At 42.0% G+C, this 27,718-nt stretch overlaps 1 protein-coding gene across 4 annotated transcripts in view; it reads right to left on the reverse strand.

Annotated features, from left to right (window-relative positions):
- LOC107390166 (arylsulfatase H) overlaps positions 1 to 26,107 on the reverse strand; it is a 30,173-nt gene extending 4,066 nt beyond the window's left edge. Inside the window, exons 1-14 of one of the 4 annotated variants that reach the window (XM_070543937.1) lie at positions 10,007 to 10,115; positions 8,949 to 9,144; positions 7,986 to 8,054; positions 5,509 to 5,566; positions 4,549 to 4,593; positions 4,202 to 4,292; positions 3,513 to 3,632; positions 3,288 to 3,439; positions 3,176 to 3,210; positions 1,277 to 3,064; positions 1,042 to 1,146; positions 736 to 974; positions 410 to 662; positions 102 to 310 (exon numbers count right to left, since the gene is read on the reverse strand). In XM_070543937.1, coding sequence (XP_070400038.1) covers positions 102 to 310; positions 410 to 662; positions 736 to 974; positions 1,042 to 1,146; positions 1,277 to 3,064; positions 3,176 to 3,210; positions 3,288 to 3,439; positions 3,513 to 3,632; positions 4,202 to 4,292; positions 4,549 to 4,593; positions 5,509 to 5,566; positions 7,986 to 8,054; positions 8,949 to 9,110 — 3,326 coding nt within the window. In that variant the 5' untranslated portion in view covers positions 9,111 to 9,144; positions 10,007 to 10,115. Of the gene's footprint in view, positions 1 to 4; positions 311 to 409; positions 663 to 735; positions 975 to 1,041; positions 1,147 to 1,276; positions 3,065 to 3,175; positions 3,211 to 3,287; positions 3,440 to 3,512; positions 3,633 to 4,201; positions 4,293 to 4,548; positions 4,594 to 5,508; positions 5,567 to 7,113; positions 9,723 to 10,006; positions 10,137 to 16,455; positions 16,861 to 17,856; positions 17,979 to 19,180; positions 19,341 to 19,420; positions 19,559 to 19,677; positions 19,815 to 22,988; positions 23,210 to 23,668; positions 23,872 to 24,859; positions 24,983 to 25,087; positions 25,210 to 25,333; positions 25,487 to 26,013 lie in introns of those variants that run through there. The other 3 variants (XM_070543939.1, XM_070543938.1, XM_054747052.2) reach the window with 3 other exon arrangements.
- Positions 26,108 to 27,718: the final 1,611 nt, after the last annotated feature.

Consider the following 27,718-nt stretch of genomic DNA (forward strand, 5'->3'; position numbering starts at 1 on the left):
AGAGTTGATAAAGCAAAAAATGAAAATGTCAGAAATGGAAACCAGTTCGACACCACGTTCATGTATCTCAATGTACTTCATTTCAACCATGAACTGCTTACCTTGTCAGACAGACTTGTACAAAGTGCTTTGCCGATGCTGAGAACCCATCTGGGAGCCCTGGCATTGACCCTCTCTGAGCCCCAATATAGAACAGAGCCGCTATCCGGTCCATGTGTGCAAGTGGCGGTTTCCCAGTGGCCATTTCAAACACTGTGCAACCAACACTCCAAATATCTGACTTCCTGCCATAGCCGGACTCATTGATAACCTTCGGCGTGTGATGAGAGTTAGAACACAGGATTTAAAGACAAGTCAAATTGTGAAATGTATTAAATATTGATACCAAACAAAAATAAACCAGATGTACCTCAGGTGCCATCCAATAAGGTGTACCGTGGATCGACTTTAGCACCTCTCCACTGTTACAAGCTGTGTGGTTTAAGCAACTGAGCCGTCGTGCACATCCAAAATCTATCAGCTTGATGACACCAGTTGGCATCAACATTATATTGTTCCCTTTTAAGTCCCGATGAATTACCCTGTTCAGGTGAAGGTATGCCACCCCTTCAAGGATCTGCTGGGTGTACAGGGCCAGGACTCGTTCTGGCAGTGGACCAAATCTAGAGGCATTCAGAGGAACATTTATTTATTATTTAACTTAAATCGTAAAGATTTTCATGGGAAGCAACGAACCTGTGAAGTATGCTACCAATGGATCCCCCTGGGATGTACTCCATGAAGATGGAAACAACGTGTTGGTAAAGGGAAGTACCCAAGAAGCCGACTATATTGATGTGTTGAAGAGCTTTAAGTAACTCCACCTCCCCCTGAAGATGGTCGTACTCTTTCTTTGCAGCGTCAGGATCGGAGGAATCCAGATAAACCTGCTTCACAGCAATCAGCTGGCCCAGACTGGTCAGGCCACAGTATACCTGCAACAAAGCAGTTTGGGTCAGTGTTGGTAAGGGTACGTTAAAGGAACAATCCTAGCGTACTTACTGTGCCGTACGCTCCTCTGCCAAGTACTTCCCCCTTGGTCCATGTGATATTGTTCTCTCCAACCAACCCAGAGTCAAGAAGATCATCTCTTTCTAATGGAGCAACCTGTGATAAAATACAAATTAGTCCGTTATTCAGACAACTAAGATCGAGAGAGCAGAAATGTAGATTATAGGATTTGGTCATTATTAACCACAAAGTCACCTTTTGTTCCATAAAAAACTTGAAGGTTTACCTCTGAAAATCGATTTTGTCTAGGTACGAGCTCTTCCCCTCGGCTGAGCTTCTTTTTACTTTGCTCTGGGTCTTCCAAACCTGTAGACACTTCCCTTTCATCCAAGGAGATCAGCTCCTCTGCCAGACACTGTAGTAAGTCATCTGTCAGTGGACTGTTTCCCACCTCATCCAGAAACTTTTTGTACACGGGTGAAAGATCGGCATGGCAGCAGCTGCTGCTGCTGCTGCTAGAAGACCTCCATGTATTGATCTTTGACTGTTGATGACTTGATGAAGATGCAACATCTGGTACTGGGGTTGGATTTTCTGTTTTTAGAGAATCTGGAGACAGTTTGTGCTCATGGAGGAATCTGTAATCTATCACATGGATGGAAGATGTTGGCGTAGTCAGAGTTGCATCATCAGCTTTTAATGTGTCATATTTAGAAACCGCTTCTTCTATGGTCAGTAATGTCTGATATTCGTTCTCCTCTTGACCACGTTTGTGACTTATAGCATCCATAACAGGGGCCACCTCAGCTTCTAGTTTAGGACTAATTTCTGTTCTGTGAATGGCCTTCCTATTAAAAGATGAAATAGGTTTTGCTTTGCTTTTAGCTGGAACAGCTGCACTTTCCCCTGAGCGTCGCTTCAGCTTGGTCTGTACTGGTTTTAAAGGTCTGCGTTTGACTTTGCGGTACTGTTTTGTTCTTTTAGTTGCAGCGGACTCCAGCTGTGTTGCTTTAGGTCTCCCACAGGAGCTGGAAATCTGTAAGTTTTCAGAAATGGGACCGGCAAACATCTCATACATGACTGGTCCTTCATCATCACTTTGGATCTGCTGAAACAAGTTTTGGTAGGTCATGAGATCCACAGCAGATTTAGATCTTTGGGCTTTCCCACCTGAACATGCTTTCTTTAACTGTTGGGCCCTTTTTGGCCCCGTCACGGGTGTGTTCTGGTGTGCTGCGTTGTCCTGTGGGAGTTCACAAACCACACGTGGGCTTGCAGTGCTCCTAGAATTCGTCTTTAACTTGAATTTGGTCAAAGTGTTGTAATTAGGGACTGTCAAGTCAGGGCTTTCCCTGGTTTTATCTTCAACATTCATTTTGGTCCTCCTGAAGCCTAAAATATTTTGATCTTTAGTTCCAAACATAGACTGTTTCGTTTGATTATTTCCTCTGGAAGCATAATTCTCGCTGGTTCTTCTCTCCTTATTCTGGGCTGCCATCAAAGTTTTAAATGTCTTTTTGTCCTTCTTGGAAACTATTGGGCCCTCGGGAGTGTTTTCACTGGTTGAATATTGCGACTCGGTTTCTTTTATTTGTTGTTTGTTTCTTTCATAACTTTCATCACCATGAAGATCATTTAGGTCAAACACTTGGCCTATCTCAGCGTCCAATTCAGCTGTGAAGCCCATGTCCCTCTTGTCTTCACTAAATGCTGATTTGACTTGCTCTGTGTTGTTAGTTTCTCCATCAACCAACCCATCCTGACTGATTTTTGGCTGACTGGCTAGCTGAGCAGTCTCCTGAATGTTTTTCACATCATCCTCGTTCTCCAGATTGATAGAACTTTGGCTACTGGACCCGCTTTCCTCACTGCCTGCCTTATTGATGGGATAGTTTTGACAAGGGCTGTCCCAGAATGGCCTCGCTCTACTCAGCTGGGTCCTAGTGCAAAGGGGACTAATGGGTTTTAGGGGAACGTGTTGCTGTAACACTGGCAGAACTTTGCTATCTCGAACTCGTCCATCCAGAGGTGCCAAGAGCTTTGGTGTTCGAGAACGCAAAACTGGAAAAGGGCCCTTGGAAAATGGCATAGAATCAAAAAACAGTGGTCAAAAACAGGTCAAAAAACACAATTGATGTGTCTTTATCCCACTTTGTTGCATATATAAAGATTAAATTACATTCACCTTCTGTTCATTTGAAGCACTTTGAGGACCCAGCCCTGCAGATGAGAAGTTGCCAATTTAAAACCGTCCTCCATCATTAGAGTTTCTAAACACAGGCTTTGAATATACATACGGGTCTGAATGTTGACTCTGGCCTGCATCACATTGGCACACAGCAGGGGTTCCATGACACTGGGAGCTGATTGGCTCAGCTGGCTGGACTCTGAGGCAGACGGCAAACCGCGGGAAGGTGGGGAAGCATCAACCACACTTCGTGTTCTCTGCCTTTTGGGTACACATCAAAAGCATTACATGCAGGTCAGATAAAGGCAGTAATGGCTCACGTGACTTTATGTACCTTGGTCTGGGAGGTACGGGCTGGCAGGCGGTCCTGGTATTTAGTAAACCAGTTGACAGAGCATTAGCTGCATGACTCCAGTGTTTGTTAACGTTGCTCAAACTGGGGAGACACAAAACTCTGCAAATGGGAGAAAAATGCATGAATATTGGTGTTTCTGGAGCAGCAGCACATTGAACATAATTTCTTATGCACAAAAAAGTAATTTAGCTTTATTTCCTTTTACCAAACTCAGTAAAAACTTGTTAACAAACGCCTGGAAGCTGATTCTATGAAATCAGATAACTATTCTCCTCTGGGAGCTTGGACGTGATTCAGTCCTGAGAGCTGCTCATAACAGACAAAGGTCTGATTCACCAAAGTTCTTTCCCCGTTTCTGTGTTTGGGTAGAACAGATTGTCCTCTGGATGCGGTGACAGGTGCCTGCATACAGGTGTGTGAGTGTAACCAGAGAGGACTCTTTTCTACAGCTGGTGTAAAAACTCAGGCATATGCTAAGCAGCCCAGGAGGAAGTGCAAGAAGTTGTGTGTTGGGGTGAATTGGCGGGTTTACCTTTACACACATGAAATATTTGTGTCTAAACACCTGTTAGGGGTTGTGATAACATGTTTTTATGTTGCATTTTCTTTCTTGTGCAACTGATATTCATTACAAATAACAAAATTAGGTGAGAGAGACATTTTCCTACCTGCTTCCTCTTTTAAAATCTTGGTTGACTCGCCCAATGTTTTTTTCTATTTCCATGGTGTTTTTCAAATAGGTTACATGCCCTTTATCTCCTTATAAAAGACACATATATTAATGTAATATTCACACACACACACACACACACACACACACACACACACACACACACACACACATTTCTGTTTTCTAACTATATGTAACTTAAATATAACATTTCTTTATTCATTGTTTAAAAAAGCTTAAGCCAGTGAACTATTGTAGTGCCCTTTGATTTCCTGTTCCATAAAATTAAAATAACAAATGAAAAGTGTCACTATAATAATATTTATTATAGAGGTATCAACTCACCTGTTTCCAAGTCTGTGGCTCCTCTCTGCTCCCATGTTGAGATTTCTGTTAAAGAAACAAAAATTAACTCATACTCTTATCAATCAATACTCTTCCTCTGCCATCGCTCCTCATATCATGAACCACACCGTGGTAAAAGATGCGCAGCAAGGTTCCTCACATCAGAGGCTTGTTTTGTGTGGAAACCCCTCCTATCCAGTCCCTCAGCCCCCTCCCTCCCTGTGGAGGTGATTCTATCTGAGGGCCTCTCTAAGCCGCTGACCATTACGCTCTTTGTCAGCGTACTGTAAAAAGCCTGGATGGAGGCTTTCTTCTACAGATCCACACCCGTAGATAAGGATTTATAGATTATTACTGACAAAAAGTCCATTATTATTTAAACTCTTAATCTAAAACACAAAAAGCATGTGTTGAGCTGCCGTTAAGCTGCTGATCATGTGCAAATATTTCAGCAAAACTTCTACTACTATCATTTTTATGTGCAATAATTGTCTTAACTTACAATTGAATGCTTTTTAATTATGTTAGTTATATAACAATATTATGTTACTTACTTCTATAAATCCTGTGTGATATCTTGTGTGCTACTGCTACTATTTTACTGTACTTGGGCTGTTGCAATAAGGCAATTTCCCCAGTGAGGGACAAACAATTGTATATTCTGCTTTTGAACACTGGTTTTGTTGAGTTCTTGTACTTTTAATTAGAAGAATTTCCTCCTTTTTAATGTGTCTAAATTCCAGTTGTTCTAAAATAAATGATTAAAACTTAATGTTGGCCACAAACATCTGACATATTTCACTATAACATATACATTTTTTAAACATACATCTGAAGATAGACATTTTATAGGTGAATACTTTAAAAAACTTTGATCCTTTATGACCATCAGCACTAAATCTAGTTAAAATTAACGAGAATGAATTTTTAAATGTTTTTTGTTAACAAAACTGCCCTTACCTTGGCTTAAAACCTTTTGGTGAAACAGGAGATTGCTTTCTGGATGTTGAAAAATTATCTATAAAGAACACACATTTGTTTAAAAATGTGATTATCATTCTCAAAATTTAAAACAGACAATTTTTTGATTCATATTCATCTTAAGCCAGTAAAATAAACGTAAAATTACTAAAACTGTGAATTCTAATCAGCAACTCAGGGTAAAATATTAAATAAGCAAAAACAAGCCACTGTTTATGTTTATATTATTTACAAATCATTGTAAAATTATCACTAACAATAAAGGTGTGGGACACTCATTTAATCAATACAGTTGTAGTGGTCTCGATTAGGAATGAAAGCCTTGTAAGTCGTACTCTGGGAGAATAAAAATACGGGAGCACCAAACTAGAAATGAGCCACATGCAGCTGAGCTTCAGACGGCAGGTTTCGAAGTCTTATTTCCTGATTTTTCATCATCATCTTTATTTATATAGCTCTTTCCAACTGCCAGGAGGCAAACCAAAGTGCTGTATGTAAAGTCCAGCAATGGCCAGTTTTTAGGTACGGTTTGATCATTCAACATCTGGTCAAAAAGGAGACACAAGCCTGCATGTGTCCCCTCTAAATCAGCCCGCCTCCATCCCAGCAGCTGGAGCTCAGAGCCTCTCTGCAGCTCTGAACACATGATAACGAACCCTAACCCTAACCCATCGTCACAATACGTTTGCAATTGACATGTTTGCACTTTAAATATGTTTACGATTTTAATTTATGTTAAGTTACTTGAAAAACGAGAAAAACTGATTTTTGTAATTGTTTCTCTCAGGGCTTTTATCATCTCTGGTGTGAGTTTAAAATATAAGTGTGTTAGCACTGTGTTGATTATTTCTAATATGAATAAATGTTTATTTATTCAATGTTTCTCTTCTTTAATACGCAATTGAAGTTATGCTATTCATGGATAAAAAATCGTGATAAATCGAAATCGTGATAAAATATTGGAAAAATCGTGATATTCTATTTTTGCCATATCGCCCAGCCCTAGTTCCATCTGTCTGTCATGACCTGAGACATCTCTGGACTGGAGAAGTCGGTGCTGTGGTCAATCTACTGGATCTTCGGTGCCAGAGGTCATCCGACCTCTCTGACCTTTGGATCCACCAAGAGGGTCTCCGAAAACGGGTGAAGTAGACGCACAGATAGCGTCTGATGTGCTTTTTGATATTAATCAACTTCATAGCTTAGAGCAAACCAAATTATTTTACATCCAGAACTCAGCTCTCCTAGATACTGAAGTTCTGACTAACATCGCATTCACACATAGGTTTCAAACATCATATCTAGTTCCACCCATCACAGTAAATGCTCAGTTAACTTGTCGTGTTTTAATTGTTTGTAAAATAAATTCTTACTTTTATAAACCTGACTGTTTTCTGAATCAAAACGAAGTGTGTACGATCCCCTAATAAATAAAGAATCCTAGAATCTTCTGATAAACACAGTAAAGACCAAGCAGGGTTGACATTCTCTATTTAGATAGAGTATCACAGCTTATTGGTCATAAGTAGAGGTACTATATATATTGAGCTCTTAAAGCACTAAATTTACCAAACCCTACATATTGGCGAGCCAGCCAGACTTTATTAGAATTTTCCACTTTGTCTTTGTTCTAATTCTTTAATTAAATCTTCAAAAACTATTATTTTCTGTCTGGGTGGAAAACGAGGGCGGTCTCGTTATTCACCACCTGGGGACGCATTAAAAAAACATTGCATATTTGGGCATCTCACCTTGGATTGGATAACAGAAGTGTGATTCTACCACTGACTTGCAACCACAAATAGCACAAGCCTGGATGACTTCTGTTGTGCGGTGAAGTTGCTAATGCTAATGGTTAGCTTCTACTAGTCAAAACATTCTCTGCTGTTTCCTGGACGCTAAACCAATAACAGCCCTCTCCATCATGAGCCAAGATGGGTGAGTCCATGAATGTTAAGTGACAGTGTGATCTAGATCTGTCAGGCTTTTTGAATCCTAGAGTTTCACCGTCTGTTTTCTATCAGAAGCTAACGCAGGAGATAGGTGTAGGAGACTATTTTCATGTTCAGCCTGCATGAAAAACTCAGACTGACCCATTATAATCAGAAATTATTATTAAATAGGTTTTCAGTGTCCCACACCTTTAAAAACTGCACAGTAAAAATCCAGTTTGACCCACATTTGAACAGTAAATAAAGTTCTTGTTTTATTTAGATATTTTTCTGTTTTCTCCTAACACAATGTGGAAAAGTTCACCACCATGATCACCATCTGTCTTTTTGTCTCAGCTAACCATCTGCCTTGTCTCCTCCCTCCCCCTGGAAGGAAACCCACAATCTGGATGCCTACTACTCCTTCAGAACCAAACCATGATCTACTGATCTACATTCTATCTTCACCGTGACGAATCCTCATAGGATTTTCAACATCTATGTAAGAAACCACAACATGTTTACCTCTGTGAGGCTGTGTGGCAGGTCTGATTTCTGCTCCATGTCCAAATCTCCACATTCTGAACCCAAATCCTGAAACAAGTTTTCAAGCATTTGAATGGTAATCTGTTAAACGTTGGTTGCTTTTCCACTCATTTCATTCCTTGAACCAAATAATTTATTCATCTTCTTGTTTATTGTTATTTAAACTAATTATTTTCAACCCTGAGTCATTCTAGCATAAAAAAGTCTATACACCTTCAGAGAACCCTTTTACTTTTTGGTTTGCACCAGCCTGTTGCAAGGACACAAAACACAAGAAGTAAAATTTAAAGTTTCAGCACCAATCAGTAGATTCTCAATGAGCTACTCGCTGAAAACAAGTCATCCAGATGATGCTTCAGGGTTTTTCTGGGCGGTACCCCATTATTTCTTCTTCTACGACAGGAAAATTCGTGCTCCTTCTGTTGGGGAGTTTATTTTTTTAACTACACAATAGATCCCATTCATGCAGTAACTAATTATTTTACATGCATTTTTACAACAAGTACTTTCAGATACTGTACTTCTTCTGAATATAGTTTGTTGCAGGACTTTTCTCAGTTTTCTGTTATTCGTCAGTGAGATACAAAACTAGACCAGAAGAAATGTAAGCAAAAAGCATCCAAAATCCAAATTAAATATTTAAATGACAATCAAAAGTCTGAAACTATTTTGACCAAGACAAATAAAAATTTAAGTAATTATTTGTACTTTGAAAGGCTTTGCTAATCTCCTGAGTTAGGAGTATTTCCAGAGGCGTAATTTGATCAGTTTGTCACGGAGGATGTAAAAGGAGGTGTTACAGGTCACGTGTTTCCCACATGCACATAAACATGTTGTTGTTTTTCAAAGGAAAATTTCTGTGTCATGTGACTTTTTTTTCCAAGACTCGCTAGAATGTTTAACAAAAGGTGACTTTGTTTTAAGTCTGTTACTGAAACTCACCTCAGTTCTGTCACTAAGAGCAGAGCATCTTCGCTCATCATCTGCACAACCAGAGACCTGCAGCTCATCAAGACTCAAAATGAAATCCCCAGCATTGTTCTCTTCCTCTAGCTCTCCTCTCTGCATCTCCTCCTCGTCATTTCTCCTCCTCCTCGCCTCCATCACTCAGACGCTCCCAGTCACACTAAAGAAAAAGCTTTTGTGGGAGAAATCAATAAAAACGTTGAATCTTTCTTGTTTTAAACTGTCGTTTCAGCTCTGTGTCTTTCATTTGTGTGATTATTGCTGTGATGTCACTCTCTAATGATCCACTGGTGCCTACTGGGACCACGCAGAGGGCGTAACTGGAAACATGTCCCTCGTTACAGCTGCTGTCGAGTCACCAATAAAGGAGTGTATCCACAGAAGACTTGAAGGAGCTTTTATTTAGCTCCCATGGCCTACTTTATGGGCTGCACAGTGGTGCAGTGGTTAGAGCTGTTGCCTTGCAGCAAGAAGGTCCTGGGTTCGCTTCCCGGCCTGGGATCTTTCTGCATGGAGTTTGCGTGTTCTCCCTGTGCATGCGTGGGTTCTCTCCGGGTATTCCGGCTTCCTCCCACAGTCCAAAAACACGACTGTTGGGTTGATTGGTCTGTCTAAACTGTCCTTAGGTGTGAGTGTGTGTGTGTGTGATTGTTTGTCCTGTGTGTCTCTGTGTTGCCCTGCGATGGACTGGCTCTCTGTCCAGGATGTACCCCGCCCGATTGCCCAGTGACCGCTGGAGATAGGCACCCCCCCCCCCCCCCCCTCGTGACCCCACGTGGACAAAGTGGGTTCAGACAATGGATGGATGGATGGCCTAATTTATCAGTTAATGTTGTGCAGGCTTTGTTGTCTCTGATAATAAAAATGTCTACGAAGGAAATGTGTGTGCACGACAGACAACACACCCGTGGTGACGGAGTCAGGGTTAATGTGAAACAGAAATTAGTGCTAAATAAAGTCTAAAACATTGATGAATTAGAGGTAATACATAATCATAACTAGTAATTATTCATAATTCATGATTCTTTACTCACGGTCATGATTTGTTTCAATAATCCAGCAGTCAAGCAAACTTTTTATCTTCTCTAATGAATCCCCTCATTTCTCTCCTTTCGTCCTGCATGCTGCCTCCCATGCGTTTACACTTGGTTACCATGGAGACAGCTGGTCAGACAGACGTGACAGTGCGGGTTTATTATGAGACATTTTGTTGCACATTACAGACTAAAGGAGACATGAAGCTTTAACTCAAATGTCAAGTGAAGTTCTCGTGTTTATGACTCATCAGAAGGAACTGTAAAAGTTCCTCACTGACAAATTTTGAAGCTCATGTTTGTTCTGCAGCTATAAGAGTTTGCTGATCAGATATTTATGAGCATCTCCTCATGACAAGAAGAAGATCGGGTGTATTTTTGTGTTGTTTTTGAAGATCCACATATTTCATTCTCATTGCAGATTTGGACATAATTAAGAATTCACATAAAATAAATCTATAGAATATAAGAACTGAGAAGTTAATTCACATTTACTTTGTTCATTTATAAGAAGTTTAATTCTAGCTTATATAGACCAGGGCTGATATTTACACCCATAACAATTATTCAGTTGACAGCTATGAGTATTAGCATATATAACAAAAATAACAAAGGAGGCATGAAGTCAGTGGTCAGCATTACCAGCAATAAGAAGACAAAGAGCACAGAGAAAAAAGGTCACAAGGATATAAAATAATAAAGTAAAGCTAAAGTATGTTGCTGCGACACAGCTGTAGCTAAATATAAATATTTTTCCTTTCTGGATTATTCTGTTTCCATACTTGAACTGGAAAAGAACCATCTGTCTTTACTGGTCTTATTTTTCCCCATAGTGGTACAAAGCTGTCACTACCTTTCCCCTCAGCACTGAGCAGAACTTGCCATTGACCTATTTATTTTTATTTAAAGTGAGTTTTTCCTGGTGATTGTCGGCAGTAGATACCCAAGTTGTTGCAAGAAAGCTGTATTTTGTGTTGGAGTAAGACCGAACCAACAAATGCCCATTAGGGTCAAAAAGCTCTAGAGAGTACAAACTTCAGCAAAACGACAAGCACATCAGGTTCCCTTTCAGCAGTGGCAGCGAGTGAAGAGGTAAATGTGTACCGGTAAACTGACAACGTTTATGAATGGTGAAAGTTTTGTAACCGTTTGTTACAAATCAGTCATGCATTTTGTCCTCAAGGGCTCTCGTAGAAGGAAACATGGCATCTAATAGGCTCCCACCTATTGTAGACCAGATTTTTATGGTTATGCGTTAAGAAGTCGCCAATATTTTTCAACAACTGGGCATTATTTCATTAATTTTCAACAACATTTTGATGGATATTTCCAGACAATGATGAAAACTACTAGGGATGAGCGAGTACACCACTATCTGTATCTGTTTAACCAACTAAATTATCTGTATCTGTATCTGTACTCGGAATGGGCGTGGCATAACCCGGAAGTGGGCGTGGTTTAACCAGAAGTGGGCATGGTTTACATCAATACATTATTTTAAGTCTGAAATATATATGGAATCATCAGAAGTTGATAAGCGTATTGTTTATTTGAAAACTATTTACAGAGCAGCCTCAAAATAGATATTAAATATTTTTGATCACAACAGTAAAGGAACTATTACAGAACAAGTTGTTCAATAAAATCTGAACATTAATATTTAAGTGCATAGATTAATACATCTGAACTCATGCAGTAGGAACTAGGAAATATGAAATGCTAGAACCAGACACAACTTTATATATATTTTTTAATTTAATTTGATTAAACAGATTTTTTCTTAACGTTCTTGGCATTTTGCCACACAAAGTTAAACAAAACCATGTTGATTAAGGTGTGTGTGTCTGAGAGAGATGGAGTTAAAAAAATAAAAAACCGGAGCGGAGGTAGTGAGTGACGCAGCACATCAGCTCTGTCTTGTCAAATGCACCATGTAAGTTACGAAAAAAGTAACTTTAAATATTCAACTGAAAAAGAGGCGAGCTGAAGAAAACCTAGGGAAAACTGAAGAAACGTGAGCAACAGTGAAGCAATCACAGCGAGATCCATTACTGTCTGTGTGTGTGCGTGGATGAGCCGGACGGACTGAGCTCCCGGCCGGCTAGAGAGTTTTGTGTGTAGGGAGGGGCGGGCACTCTATGTGACTGGCCAATCACAGAGCGTGAAGACAGTCAAATACCCAATGAGGATTTTCCTTCAAGCATGATTACAGATATTTCCGAGGTTTACTCGTCTCATGCTCGTATTCGTCAAAAATGCTTTATCTGTACCGAGTATCCGGCTCATCCCTAAAAACTACACATTGTCCCTTTAAAGTAAAACAGTGTTAATGCTAAGAACTCCATAATACATATAAATTAAGGCAAGAAGAAATTGCAAATGCTCCTCCTTGAACCGTCACCTTATCGTGGTGGAGGAGTTTGAGTGCCCTAATGATCCTAGGAGCTATGTTGTCTGGGGCACTTAGTGCCCCTGGTAGGGTCTCCCATGACAAATTGGTCTTAGGTGAAGGGTGAGACAAAGAACGGTTCGAAGGATCTTTCATGGAGGTTAAAACGAAGAGTCGGAGTACCCGGCCCGGAGGGTTACCGGGGTCCCACCCTGGAGCCAGGCCTGGGGTTGGGGCCCGTGAGCGAGCGCCTGGTGGCCGGGCTTTCGCCCATGGGGCCCGGCCGGGCCCAGCCCGATCTGGATACATGGGCTCGTCCAACTGTGGACCCACCACCCGCAGGAGGAACATGAAGGGTCCGGTGCAATGCGAATCGGGTGGCAGACCAAGGCGGGAGCCTTGGCGGTCCAATCCCCGGACAAGAAAACTAGTTTTTGGGACATGGAACGTCACCTCGCTGGCGGGGAAGGAGCCGGAGCTTGTGGCAGAGGTTGAGCGGTACCGGCTAGATATAGTCGGACTCACCTCGACACATTGCATTGGCTCTGGAACCCGAGACCTGGAGAGGGGTTGGACACTCTACTTTGCTGGAGTTGCTCCGGGTGAGAGGCGGAGGGCTGGGGTTGGCTTTTTGTTAGCCCCGAGACTCTCTGCCTGTGTGTTGGGGTTTACCCCGGGGGACAAGAGGGTAGCTTCCTTGCGCCTTCGGGTCGGGGAACGGGTCCTGACTGTTGTTTGTGCTTATGGGCCAAATATCAGTTCAGAGTACCCACCCTTTTTGGAGTCCCTGGGACGAGTGCTAGATAATGCTCCATCAGGGGACTCCATTGTCCTGCTGGGGGACTTCAATGCTCACGTGGGCAATGACAGCTTGACCTGGAGGGGTGTGATTGGGAGGAACGGCCCACCTAATCTGAACTCGAGCGGTGTTTTGTTATTGGACTTCTGTGCAAGCCCCAGTTTGGCCATAACGAACACCATGTTCGAACATAAGGAGGCCCACCGGTACACTTGGTACCAGGGCAGCCTAGGTCACAGGTCGATGATAGATTTTGTAGTCGTATCATCTGACGTGCGGCCGTATGTTTTGGACACCCGAGTGAAGAGAGGGGCGGAGCTGTCAACTGATCACCACCTGGTGGTGAGTTGGATCAGATGGCAAGGGAACATGCCGCGTAGACCTGGCAGACCCAAACGCATAGTGAGGGTCTGCTGGGAACGCCTGGCAGAAGAACCTGTCAAGACGGTCTTCAACTCCCACCTCCGGCAGAGCTTTGACCACGTCCCGAGAGCAGTGGGGGACATTGAGTCCGAGTGGGCCTTGTTCCACTCTGCGATTGTCGAGGCGGCTGTTGCTAGCTGTGGTCGTAAGGTGGCCGGTGCCAGTCGTGGTGGCAACCCCCGTACCCGGCAGTGGACACCAGAGGTTCGGGGAGCCGTCAGGCTGAAGAAGGAGGCCTACAGGGCGTGGCTGGTCTGTGGGTCTCCGGAGGCAGCAGACAGGTACCGGATAGCCAAGCGGGGTGCAGCAGTGGCAGTTGCCGAAGCAAAATCTCGGGCGTGGGAGGAGTTTGGTGAGGCCATGGAGAAAGACTATCGATCGGCTCCAAAGAGGTTCTGGCAAACTGTACGGCGCCTCAGGAGAGGAAGGCAGCAACTCGCTCACACTGTTTACAGTGGGGATGGGGAGCTGCTGACGTCAACTGAGGCTATAGTCGGACGGTGGAAGGAATACTTTGAGGAGCTCCTCAATCCCACCAATGCGCATTCCGAGGAGGAACCAGAGCTGGGAGGCCTGGGGATGGACTGTCCGATCTCGGGGGCAGAAGTTGCTGAGGTAGTCAAACAACTACACAGCGGCGGAGCCCCGGGGGCGGATGAGGTTCGTCCTGGGTATCTCAAGGCTATGGATGTTGTAGGGCTGTCATGGTTGACACGTCTCTACAACATTGCGTGGTCATCGGGGGCAGTTCCTAGGGAGTGGCAGACCAGGGTGGTGGTCCCCATCTTTAAGAAGGGTGACCTGAGGGTGTGTTCCAACTATAGGGGGATCACACTCCTCAGCCTCCCTGGAAAGGTCTACTCCAAGGTACTGGAGAGGAGGGTCCGATCGATAGTTGAATCTCAGATAGAGGAGGAGCAATGTGGTTTTCGTCCTGGCCGTGGAACTGTGGACCAGCTCTATACCCTTGCAAGGGTGATGGAGGGGGCATGGGAGTTTGCCCAACCAATCCACATGTGTTTTGTGGATTTGGAGAAGGCTTATGACCGTGTCCCCAGGGGCACCCTGTGGGGGACGCTCCAGGAGTATGGGGTGGGTGGCTTTCTGTTAAGGGCCATGCAGTCCCTTTACCAGAGGAGCGTGAGTTTGGTCCGCATAGCCGGTAGTAAGTCGGACCTGTTCCCAGTGAGGGTTGGACTCCGCCAGGGCTGCCCTTTGTCACCGGTTCTGTTCATCACTTTTATGGACAGAATTTCTAGACGCAGCCGTGGTGTGGAGTGTGTCGAGTTTGGTGGCAGGAGAATCTCGTCTCTGCTTTTTGCGGATGATGTGGTCCTCCTAGCTTCATCCAGCTCCGACCTTCAGCTCTTGCTGGGTAGGTTCGCGGCCGAGTGTGAAACGGCTGGGATGAGGATCAGCACCTCCAAATCTGAGACCATGGTTCTCGACCGGGAAAGGGTGGCTTGCCAACTCCGGGTCGGGGGAGTGGTCCTACCTCAAGTGGAGGAGTTTAAGTACCTCGGGGTCTTGTTCACGAGTGAGGGTAGGAGGGATCGGGAGATCGACAGGCGGATTGGTTCGGCGTCTGCAGTGATGCGGACGCTGAGCCGATCTGTTGTGGGGAAGAGGGAGCTGAGCCAGAAAGCCAGGCTCTCGATTTACCGGTCGATCTACGTCCCAATCCTCACCTATGGTCATGAGCTTTGGGTAATGACCGAAAGAACGAGGTCGCGGATACAAGCGGCCGAAATGAGTTTCCTCCGTAGGGTGGCCGGGCTCAGCCTTAAAGATAGGGTGAGGAGCTCGGACATTCGGGAGGGACTCGGAGTAGAACCGCTGCTCCTCCGGATCAAAAGGAGCCAGTTGAGGTGGTTTGGGCATCTGGTCAGGATGCCTCCTGGACACCTCCCCGGGGAGGTGTTTCGGGCATGTCCTGCCGGCAGAAGGCCCCCGGGGCGACCCAGGACACGTTGGAGAGGTTACATCTCCAATCTGGTCCGGGAACGCCTTGGGGTCCTGCCGGAGGAGCTGGTGGACAAGGCCGGGGAGAGGACGGCCTGGAGCTCCCTAGTTGGGATGCTGCCCCCGCGACCCGGACCCGGATAAGCGGAGGAAGACGACAACGACGACGACGAAATTGCAAATGCATAAAAATTAAAGGGGGAAACATATGAAGACAAATAGAATTTTATATTAGCTCTTTTAATTTATAAAACACAAAATTTCCCCCTTTTTTTTACAAACAGACAACATGAAAACAAACAGAAAAGCTCCTTCATTTCAATCTTAATCTGTAAAGCTGAGTCTTTTTTAAATGCATCTGCATTCAGCATAAATAGATCACATACTGCAGAAACACATGTCTACATAACTCTGAGAAGTAAATTCAGTTCAGCTGAAGGAAAAAGTCAAACTCCAAACACATTTGTGAGAGGTAACTGCTCACTGAGGACGACCGTATTATCACTGTCCATACAGTCAGACATGGTTATGGCACCATCACCATGTGGTTTTCTTTTTTTCTGCAGTAAAAAAAACATTTTCTGAAAATAAACCTCTGAAATAAAGATGTGTAAGATTTTCAGATTTTTCTCAAAAAGCGTTTATGCTCTGCAGCCAGCTCAAAGCAAAAGATTAAAGTCAGGGCGTTTTTCCTAATTCATTTTCAGAAAACATCTAAACCAATTTTGTCCTGTTTTAAAGAATCCTATGTGATGAAAACCAAATTAAATGGGAAAACGACCAAATTCATTCATTAAATCTCCATTAGTAATAGCTGCAATCGGTAAAAATCAAGCTTAATTATAAATCCAATTTCAACTCACTATATTGTTTCACCTTTGAAGTGTGTGGCGTTCTCTTTGCACCCACAGAAAGGGAACGTCCCACAGCAGGGCTGCAGCCAGGGTCTCCACAAGATCCTGTCCCACGTCATTTGATTCTGAACTCTGACTGTCTCTGTGCTGGATGCCGAATCATTGGACGTCTCTTTTTGTTCCAGGGTTTGCTCGTGTCTCTCCACAGCTCTGGAAATCTGCTCAAGGATTTCTGCATATCGAGGCTCGGTGTCGGGCATCAGAGGGTGGGATTCTGAGGGGTCGTGGTAAAGGTCAAACAGCAGCGGTGGGCGGTGCTGCGTCACATATTCACCATGACAAAAGCAAACTTTGGTGTTGTAGCATCCACCGGCTCCCAGCGGGGAAAAGTTAGGGGTGAAAAAGTGCACTTTGAAGATGGAGCCACCTGGACAGAACAACGGATGTGTGAGAAAGCATCTGAATCAAAGGCAGAGCTGTGACATTTAGGATAAAAATTACAATAGATTTGTTTCCAGGAAACGGTTGGCATGTGGAAACTGGTTCAATTCAAACGTAGAAGCACTCCTGTACAGATGTTATTTATAGATACTGCTTAGGACCACCAGACGGACCGGCCTTATTCTACCGTATGGTTTAAATCTTTGTTAAAACTTGCTTGGGGTGGCTGGTTTCTTGTTATCTTCTGTTAAAAGATTTTAAACTCCATCCCAGGCAGATTAAAGGTTGGTTTATGCTTGACGCGTCCGCGAGGTCCGCACGGCTCCGCGCGGAAAAGTTGCGTCATTTTAACAACCGCGCCCCTCCACCGCGTCTCCGCACGGCCCAGAATTTCCGCAACGCACACCTCGGAAAATTTCTAACTACGAGGACGGACGGACGCGGAAAAACATGGCGGACCGGCAAGAACTAGTATGGCAGAGGTTCGTAAATACAGACATTTGTATGATTCAGCTCTCAGAGATCACCGTGATCAACATGTAGTTAATAATTCTTGGAGAGAAATAGCTCGCACTGTCGGAAAAGACAAGTTAAAAATGCTGGAATTCCATGTTGTAAACAGTAATTTCTACTTCTACTATGGTGTGGTGTTGGATGCATGCTGTAGAGCTCCATGCTGCCCTGTTCAGTTTGCGAGAATATTGGCTCACCGCAGAGACGAGACGCACGAACCATAAACGCTGCAAGTTGTGAAGCGCGTTCCATCCGCGAGCCGCATCACCAAGCGGAAAGTGAATGCGTCAAGCATAAACCAAGCTTTAGGCCAGGGTTATCGATCGTTTCACCTCTTGTGAGTCATTACAGGTTTGGTAAGAAAAGACTAGATCTCAGTTAGAAACAAAGGTTTTCTTGAGAAACGAACCAGTGTGTGTGTGTGTGTGTGTGTGTGTGTGTGTGTGTGTGTGTGTGTGTGTGCACCTACTATCAGGAGGATGCCAACGGGCTGCATTCATATAGGCGCCACAATAGTGGAACATGAATGTGTGCTCTGATCGTGCAACTTTCCCTTCCAAAAGTGGCATGAGGTTAAATCCGTCTGAATGTCTGCAAGAGAGAGAAATACGGAAGGCAGTTGTTACATATAATAATTCAACTCACTGTCTGTAATCAGTCTTTTACAAAAAAAAAAGTATATTTTAACATCAAGTCTTTATACTGGGGGATAAACATTCATCTAATTAATTAGAGGCTTTGTAATTAATTAATTTGGATCTTTTAGAGGTGCAGCTTGATGATATTTGATATTTAGGGCAAACATTTTGCTGCTAAACTTCGATGCCCCCCAATTAGTGAGTTCTCGGGCACAAAGAATTAAACGCAATAAATTTTATTAACACATTATGTTTTCCTAATTAATCACAATCCCCTCCCCTACATCATACATATTTGCAGTGATGGTCAGTATTGCTTTTTAGGTAGTTATATTACCAATACTGGTTTTATTGGATGTCCTGAAATGAATTGTTCCTGCTAAAATGTTTCATTCAGACATTCAAAGTTAAATCAAAGAATGGCTGGGCGATGTGGCCTAAAATCAACATCATGGTATACTGAGTTCACCTCGATAACGATAAATGGACGAGAACTAAATGTATGTGCAGAAACAAAGGTTGTCCACTAGGTGGGGCTGTCTCATGTATTAAGTTGAGTTACGTTGTCATGTGATTCAAGGTGGTGCAGCTACTTAAAGGGACATGAACTGGCAATTACACATCTTTTTGTTTTTTTTTATTATTATCACATTTATTGACAAGGGAAAAACAATATCAGAGTCAGAATTTTTGTTAAAGATACATTTCTGATTATTGATTTATAAATCAAAGCTATCAGAACTTATTTTTATTTATGAAAAATGAAATCAACTATTGAACTTTACCACTTTTGACTACTAGATACATGAAATTCAACTTTTGTTTCATATGTTCACAATGTTTAATCTACAGAGGAATAATCTACTTGAGTTGACACCAATGAATTGAATAGATTACATAATTCCTCCCAGGGAGAGTTATTTTCAAGATGTATTAAATGTTGATTACAGTTAGGAAGAACAATTTTTTTTATTATAATTAAATCTTTTTTCCAGTTATGTCAAAAAAATAAAAGTCAATAATAATCAAGCCTGAAAATAAAACTTCCATAGTCAATTTGAAAAGGAGTAAAGACGTTAAGCTTTTGCATTCTAACTGGTTTCTGTGGTTCTTGAGCCAGAAACCTGAAACAAGTGAATGTGTGAAACTTCGTACCTGTCTGGTTTTGTGTCCTTGGCTAAATATTTCAGTGTGGGATAAAGATCCATGAGGCTTGTGGGTTCATCCACCACTTTTCCTGCCGTCAGTCTGCCAGGCCAGCGGAAAATACCCGGCACTCTGATCCCACCTTCCCAGCCTCCCATGGCCTTCCCACCTCAATGTGAGACAACAGAAGGAATTACACACATATCTGTCTGACTGGCTCTCAGGAAATCAGATAAACGTGTAATTTACCTTTATATTTACCATTCCAGCCTCCTTTCTGGCCAATCAGAGAATCAGAATCCTCTAAATGTCCACCGTGGTCTGAGGTGAAATACATGAGGGTGTTGTTGGAAAGGTTGAGGGAATCCACAGTCTCCGTTACTTTACCTAAAACGTATTTTTACTCATTTTCAATCATCTTATCTCATTTAACTTTCATATTTTATATATTCATGTTTCTGTCTAAAAGCACATATTAACATGTCCGCCTTCCCACCCAGGCTTACCAATGATCCAGTCTACTTCCTCCAGGTTGTCGCCATAGCGACCATGGCGACTCCTGCCAGCAAAGGCTGGAGATTTGAACAGCGGTGTGTGAATGTGAGCCAGAGAGAAGAGGAGGAGGAATGGATGATCAGCATTCCTGAAGAGTGAGAAATGAGTCACACGTCCTCAGCTCAAACGGCCTTTTTAATTATTCCTCACACTGCTGTCAACATGAATTACAGGTGATGTTCTTGGGACCGTCAGCTGTGACAAGCAAAAGATTTCTTGTTCAATTCAATTCAAAAATATTTTATTAATCCCAGAGGGAAATTGATTGCTGTAGTAGCTCAAAATAATAATAATAATCAAGTCATCAAAGAGTTATTGTATATTACAATGGCTGTTGGCAGGAAGGATCTCCAGTAGCGGTCAGTGTTGCAGCGAAACTGAAGAAGCCTCTGACTGAAGACACTCTTCCGTTGTCGGACAGTCTTGTGAAGAGAATGCTCAGGGTTGTCCATCATTTTCTTGATTCTCTGGAGAATCCTTCTTTGCATTATCTCCTCCAGCGGTTCCGAAACTGCCGAAACTCTGCCTGAGTCCTTGAAAGGGCTTGGAGTTCCTCCATCTTGCTGGCCAGTGATCTCACATTGCCCATTATGATCAATGGAAGAGATGATTAGAATTTCCTCTTTCTCTGTCTCCGTTTTGCTCCCGCTCTGCATCCACACTTCTTGCGTTTTAGCTCATTTGGGATTTGTGGCTTCAGTTGAGGTATTATTTCAGCCTTCCCAATGTTAATCAGCTGCTCCCGATTGTAAACCAGCTTGTTGCCATGGTTACACATCATAACAAATGCTCAAAAAGTGAAAAAAGCTAAAATAAATAGCAGTAAAAATCCTCCAAGCTTCACAGCACCAGAAACAGAAAAGCAAAGTGTCCAAAAAATACAGTTTTTCTTGAGAAACTAGAAGAAAAAATGCCCAAGAAAAGGCAAAACTTACATATAGTCAACAGAGCTACTCCAACACGCAGCCACCCAGAGCAGCGCAGTTCCAGAGTTCCGGAGTTGCACTGTTGTTTAAGCAAGATTTAAGCTAAAATGCTCCAATTAGCTAAATAACTAAGATGATGAGTGGCAAACTGTGTCGTAACATAACTTCTGACTATACTTTTAAATACAATCTGTAAAAACCTAGAATGAAATATGTTAAGAGTTAGTAATATTAAGAATTAATAACAAATAAGCCTTGGTGTGCAATTTATCAGGAGATTTCTACAGGAAATACTTTAGAAAATATTTTAGATATGCATCTATTTCAATTGGTTAATCACCTTAAAACTGGTAAGTAAATGAGCTTAACTGTAAAAAAGATGAGGCATTTAAAAAAATGCTTTTTCATTTTTATGCTCTAAAGGTGCATGAAAAGCACATATTTTGTTACATCATAATAGTTCTATGATTGATTCAAAACATGATTATGGAGTTCTTTGCACAAAATCCTTCTCACATAAAGTGATTTCAGCTGTTTGGTTCTTGACGTTTTCAGCATACCAGAATGAGCCGTTTCAAGCTGGAAGTTGCCAATTTTCCTGTTTGTGACATCACAAACAGGGAGGTTTTGTTTTAGGCACATAAATCCTAAAACCAAACACTGACACAAAACAGATGGGCGGGTTTTTTCATGTTTGCAATGTTTTTTAGAGGCAGGAGAAACCCACATGGCAGATTCAATTGAAGCCACCAGTAAGTTTAGCATAATAAGCCTTTTAATATGTTATTGGTTAGACTGAAATTCAACATAACTTGACAAACTTGAATTTTACTATAATTTTACTCCATTGCTTGTTTTGATATAAATATCTAACTAATGTGAAGTTAGCATTAGTTAGGACTGATTAGGCACCGGCTTTTTCCCGCCTCCCTTTGGGCAATCACCTTTTTCTCCTTAAATTGTATATATCTTTTTATTAATAGGTTGGTTTTAAAAAGTGTTGTCTTAAGTTCAAATCAATCAATCAAAACTACATTTTTGCAAAATCTTTCAAACACCACACTTCACGTGAGCTCAGATCCAGAAGAGTGGGTTTTATTATCCCAACTGAAAGCAACACTAAAGACTTTTTTATCTAACCTATTGCTTTGAAACTGGTTTCAGTGGTTCACGAGACAGAACGTTGAGCAGCTTCACATTGGACAGCATTCTGTCACCCCCTGCTGACCAGAAACTGCACCTAACAGTCTAGAGGTTTGAAGAAGAAGAAACAATCTTCTATGTAGCGTCGGGACAGTAGTAGGTGGTCTCTACCTGCTTTATGACAATAGCCGTTTACTGTGCCGGTAGCTCATAAAGGCTAGCAGTTAGCTTTTGAAAGAGCAAGTCAACCCCTACCAGATTCTAACTCCACTCCCACTTCAAGTTTGAAAAATGCAACAAATGCTGTCGCCTGGCAGACCGAGAAGGAGGAGCTGCTAACAAATACACCCACACACAGGCTCACGACAGCATTGTGACATCATAATGTACCAGTTTACATCATAGCATACCTCTTAGCCAATAGTGATGGCAGATTTAAATTAAAATACAGTGCAGAGTTTTTACCTGACAATGGCACAACACTGCCAGTTTTAGGCAGAATATTTAAATTTTAACTAAGATGCACTGAAGTGCCAAATTGTTGACTACACGTGTCTGCAGCACGATTAAACACTCGTTTATTTAGTTTATCAGCAAAAGAAAGTTTATTTGGGGGTGACTTGCTCTTTAAGTTTGCCGACCATCATAAAGCACAAGAAGATGAAGGCTAATTTTGCTTTTTTGTTGGAATCATGGAGCCTGTAAGTAAAAGTAAGAGAGTAAGGTCTTTGGAGGTGAAGCTAAGAGCTAAAACCAGAGTGAACATCAGCGGGGTCTACACTCGTTTCAAGGAGCTGAAGGCAGCTTGAAATTACGGACTGATGGTGACCTGGTTTTATTGCTACTGGACTTGTGAGTAATATTATTCTTTGTGGACAGTGTGGATCTTTCTAATCCGTGGCTTATTTCGTATCAGTTAGCTTCTGTTAGCGTTAGCTTGGTGTTAGTGGTAGCTATAGCAGGCTGCAGCTGGGTTCATGACAGTTGTAACTCTGTATTCATCCAGTAGGGGGAAGAAGAGATAAACTTATTTAATGTTGCTTTAACAGTTAATACAATAACAGCACAAACTTTGGACAAGATTTCATTGGAGAGCGGGGTAGCATCCGCTCCCTAACCGCCACTTGCCAAACGTCTCTCCTGAGCCACCAAACCAAGCAACACACACAACTGGGAACACAGATCAGTCTCACCTCTTTATGAAGTTCTGTGCCTCTGCCAGCAGTCTCTGGGGCAGCGTCTCCACAGTCATGGGCTGCTCGACCACATCTTGGTTCCTCATGATGATGCAGTTCCAGGTTTGCAGGAACTTAAAAGGCACAATCCAGACAGCAGCTGCTGCCACACTGAGAAGGAAAAACAGCACCAGGAGCCACAAGCTGACTTGATAGAGGCCAAGAACACGGACACACACCTGGGAATGCACACAACAACAAAAAAACGGCTGATTCTTGATGCTGTTCTCATTTAATCTCCTCATTAGAACCAAGTATTTTTGGTTTGCTATACTTGTAGCATGTCTGGTTCCAGTTTGTCCCACAGGAGCTTCCATTCACCAGATTTTCCAAGAATGTTCAATTTTAACATTGTGCTTTCCCTCCAGGCACTGGAGGCTGGTGCAGCTGTGAGTTTCAGAACTGCAGCTTCTGTTCTCAATCTTCATTCAAACCCTTCGGCAGTTGTCTAAGCGATCACCCATAAGCTGTGGAGTTTCTGTCTTTATCTGGCAATAAATGCATTTCTGCCTTTATTTTGTTTTTAATGCTGCTTTTCTCAGACTGTCTCCATATAAATTAATGTCTATGTCCTCATTTTTATTCATTTTAATCAAATTTTTGGACAACAACACAATAAAAAACTAAATTACACCAACCATTGTGAAAAGTCCAAGTCCGAGCAGCAAGGTGAGGTTGTAGAGTGAATGCTGTAGATTCACCAGCACATCGCTGCCTTCTCCAGGCACGCAGTCATTGAAGAGTGTAAACGGTAAACCGTAGAAGTAGCTGAAGCCATGTTGGTTCGGGTGGTGACAGTGATCCCCTCTGTGTTCACAATTCAAACCCAAGTGCCATTTGCCTGCAGACACACATGGAGTAAAAAGAGCAGAGGGTCTGGAAAATCAAAAAGAGCACAATCCAATTTCTCTAATGGAATTGGTACTTATCACTATTTTGCAACAAGTTTCATTCATGTGGGATGGACAGTGTTTTTGCTATCAATTTGCAACTGTCATGCAAATGTATTAACTCATTCAATGCCAGCCGTTTCCTGATCACTAACGGCCTTCGCTGCCAGCGTTTCTCACCGTTTTTACTGTTTTTTTATGAGCCACAGAATGTTACGCGCTAGCATGACGTCGATGCCAAAACAACCAAAACAAAGAGGAGACTCACCTCTTACATCAGGAAGAAGCCGTGTGTTTCGAGCGTTATCCGTTCTTTCATAATCCGTTGTTGAATTGCTATCGGCAGAAGCTTTTCCGGTTCGCGCCTCACTTTCTTTTTTTACAGGAATGGCCCAAAATGATCTCCTAACACATGGATGTGTTGCTTCCTGATCATGTGATCTGTGACGTATGTGGATGAAGATCGGCTTCAGGGCTGAGATGTTTGTTCTCTCAGCGCGGGGGCTCGTTCCGATGCTCAAACAGTAAAAAAATGCAAATGATGACTTTAGTCGTCATTGGCAGTGAATGAGTTAACCTTCTTACAAGCTGGAACCAGACTGCAGCACCAGGTATGTACACTCAATTTTTTCTAAGTCACAACAGAGCAGCCCACCAGTCTGAAGTTGCAAGTGGAAAATTCTGGCCACAGGGGGCGATAGGGGCTGGATGACCCCCTGTAAAGGGTCATTTTAAAAATACTGCCTCAAGAAAATTATTTAAAATTATGAAAAAGTTTCAGTGTCCCTTTAAATCTCACAAACAGACTGTGGATGCACACGCCAACTCCTCGGCTGTTTTAAGAGAAAATTAGTCTTTAAAATGTCACGGAAGATCACCCCTCATTAGCAGAAAATAAAGTTAGTCACATACAAATTTATGAGATTGTTTACATCTCACCTATGAGACCCGTGGTGTATCCTTGCTGCTGCAGCCTCTTTGCAAAGGTTGTCTCACTGGGTGGGAGCCCCCCAGAACCTCCTAGAAACAGCAGAACCTGGACACGACCCGTGCTCACCATCCCTAATCAGTATACAAAACGCATGGGACAGTTGGTATGGATGAAGCGTGTGGACACAAATATAGCCAGAATGTAAACATTTGACCTCAGGTGCTGGCATTCCCTACCAGAGCGAATTGCATAGCGGCCCGTCATGAAGGCAGCCCGGCTCGGAGAGCAGAGAGGAGCCGCTGCGATGTGCTGAGTCAGCTTCACCCCCTCCGACGCCAGTCTGTCTATGTTGGGGCTCCTTGAGAAACAAATAAAACAAAAACAAAAAAACTGTTAAAACTCCAAACTTGGTGATGGATTGTAGATAGCAAAAACAACTAGGTTTTAAAATAGTTATAACGGTTATGGGTTAACTACCAAACCTGATGGTGTCGTTGCCATAGCAACCGATATCACCAATCCCAAGGTCATCCACCATCATCAGGACAAAGTTGGGCTTCTTGTCCACCTCCTCCCCGGTGACATGACCCCCTGCAGTCAGGAGCAGCGAGAGAAGAGGTGCCAGCACGGAAGACCTGAGCAGAAGTTCAACAGTTATTTTATTTATGTCAAAATTAGCTCAGAAAAACATGATCACAAACAAATAATGAGACTTTTATTTATTTCATTTCAAAATTAAGCCAGAAAAATGATTGTGAGTTCTGTTATTTTGTTTATTTAGATTTTTTTAATTGAAAGCAAAACAGTTTTATTGCTGCAAAATCATCAAATCCACTCACTACACACGAATTTCAAATACTGCAAAGATATTTTACTTTCATCAAAAGTTTGTCTCAAATAAGGTTTACGGCGCCGCTGACGTCATCTGCTTCTCGTGTGTATTCAAACAAGAACACCTTTATGGTTTTGAGAACACTATTTGAAAAGGGACCGCATGCCAACCGCAAACAGCCCGCACCGAAACCCCTTTCTGCATCACACATAAATGCATTTAGTTGCGTTTCACATGATGACTACATTAATCTGAACGTGACTCGTTTATTTTACCGCAGATGACGCATTCACGACTGTTTTTAATACGGATAAATTACTTCCAACTCACCTCATCCTGACAAACCCAAACTGCTCCAGAGACACAAGTTCCGTCTTTGTTCAAACCTCGCCTCCGTGGCTCTCCTGTAATTACTCGAGTAGTTGCGAAGGGAAATGTTTACCGTAATAACTAAAAAAAACAAGTAAAGACATTTTGCATACGGAATTTTGAGGCAATTAGCTGCTATGGTTCTCAGTAAAAGAAAAAAAATATATTTTCATGACATTCTAGACAGTACATTTTTATATACAATTTGAAATATATATATATATATATATATATATATATATATATATATATATATATATATATATATATATATATATATATATATATATATATATATATATATATATATATATATAGTGAGCCTCCTGGTCTCAGAAACCATACCATACCAGATTTATTTATAAAGCACATTTAACCCTCAGGCTTCATTTGGCATATTTTTATCCATTTGGGCAGTTTTTTGCTTTTCTTTTGGATGACATTTCACCATTGTTTGTGTATATGGTACAACATTTTGTCACCAAACCTGTCTCTGGACAAATTTGGAAATTCAGTTAGGAATTTTGAAAATAGACCAAGGGAACACTATGAAAAAATATACACACTATACACTTGAGTCTTTAGTGGACAAAACGTCCCATTGACTTCCATTCAAACCCACAGTTTTTGGTCCTGTAACATATGCAGCAAATAATCATGCTTTATGTGATATCAGGGTGTGATTTTGGAGAAAAGTTGTCACATTTATGATTCTTACTTTGACTACTTTTCTCCAAAATCACACCCTAATATCCAAGAAAGCAAGATTATTCGATGCAGATGTTACAGGATCAAAAACGGGGTTTGAATGGAAGTCAATGGGATGTTTTTGTCCACTAAGATCAATCTGTTGCTATACAACTACTGATGCAAATTTTTTAAATATTTTAGATATTTCGTAACATGACCAAGACTGATTTATACTAAATGCCCCAGGAAGAAAAAGTTGTTTTATTGGAAAATAACATATTTTTGTGGGAAAAACACACTAAATACTGAAAGGCTGTAACAAAGGAAAATTACCTAAGAGAAAAACAAAAGACCAGAAAGCATGAACCATGACTAATATACTAAGGGGAAGCTGACACTAAAGGAAAACACCATAGAAATAAACAACAGGGGCGTGGCTAAGAGGGGGCCAAGAGAGCACAGGACCTGGGAAAGGGATGTCTGAGGGGGGAACCTAGAGGGCAAATGGGGAACACCAGGAGACACGTGAGGAAGACGCAGACATGACACATGAGGGCGCTAGAAGACACAAAAGGAGGGGGCAGACGCAGACCATGACAGTACTCAAAATTGTTATTATTTTTGCTATTAAGCACAACTGTTGATGACTTTATTGCATTTGAGCCCTTCCATTTGGACTTCAGTAAGTCAAGCCAACATATTTCATGTTCAGAATGCACGCTGTCCACTGAGGTGGACATGTAATAAATTATTTGTAAATTATTAAATGTTACAAAAAATATTTGTTGAAATTTGTTTCATTCACACCTAAAGATGAATGAAAAAAATATTTAAAAAAATCATGGTTAAAGATTTTATAATTCATGCATCAAAGGGTTAAGAATAAATTACATTCTGTACACGCTTCCTTAGAAATATTAGAAAAATAAGTGTTAAACTCTCCATTCTGGTGCATTTAGACTGCAATTTTGGCCAC

Source organism: Nothobranchius furzeri, chromosome 14, assembly GCF_043380555.1.
Source record: "Nothobranchius furzeri strain GRZ-AD chromosome 14, NfurGRZ-RIMD1, whole genome shotgun sequence".
Taxonomy (NCBI): domain Eukaryota; kingdom Metazoa; phylum Chordata; class Actinopteri; order Cyprinodontiformes; family Nothobranchiidae; genus Nothobranchius; species Nothobranchius furzeri.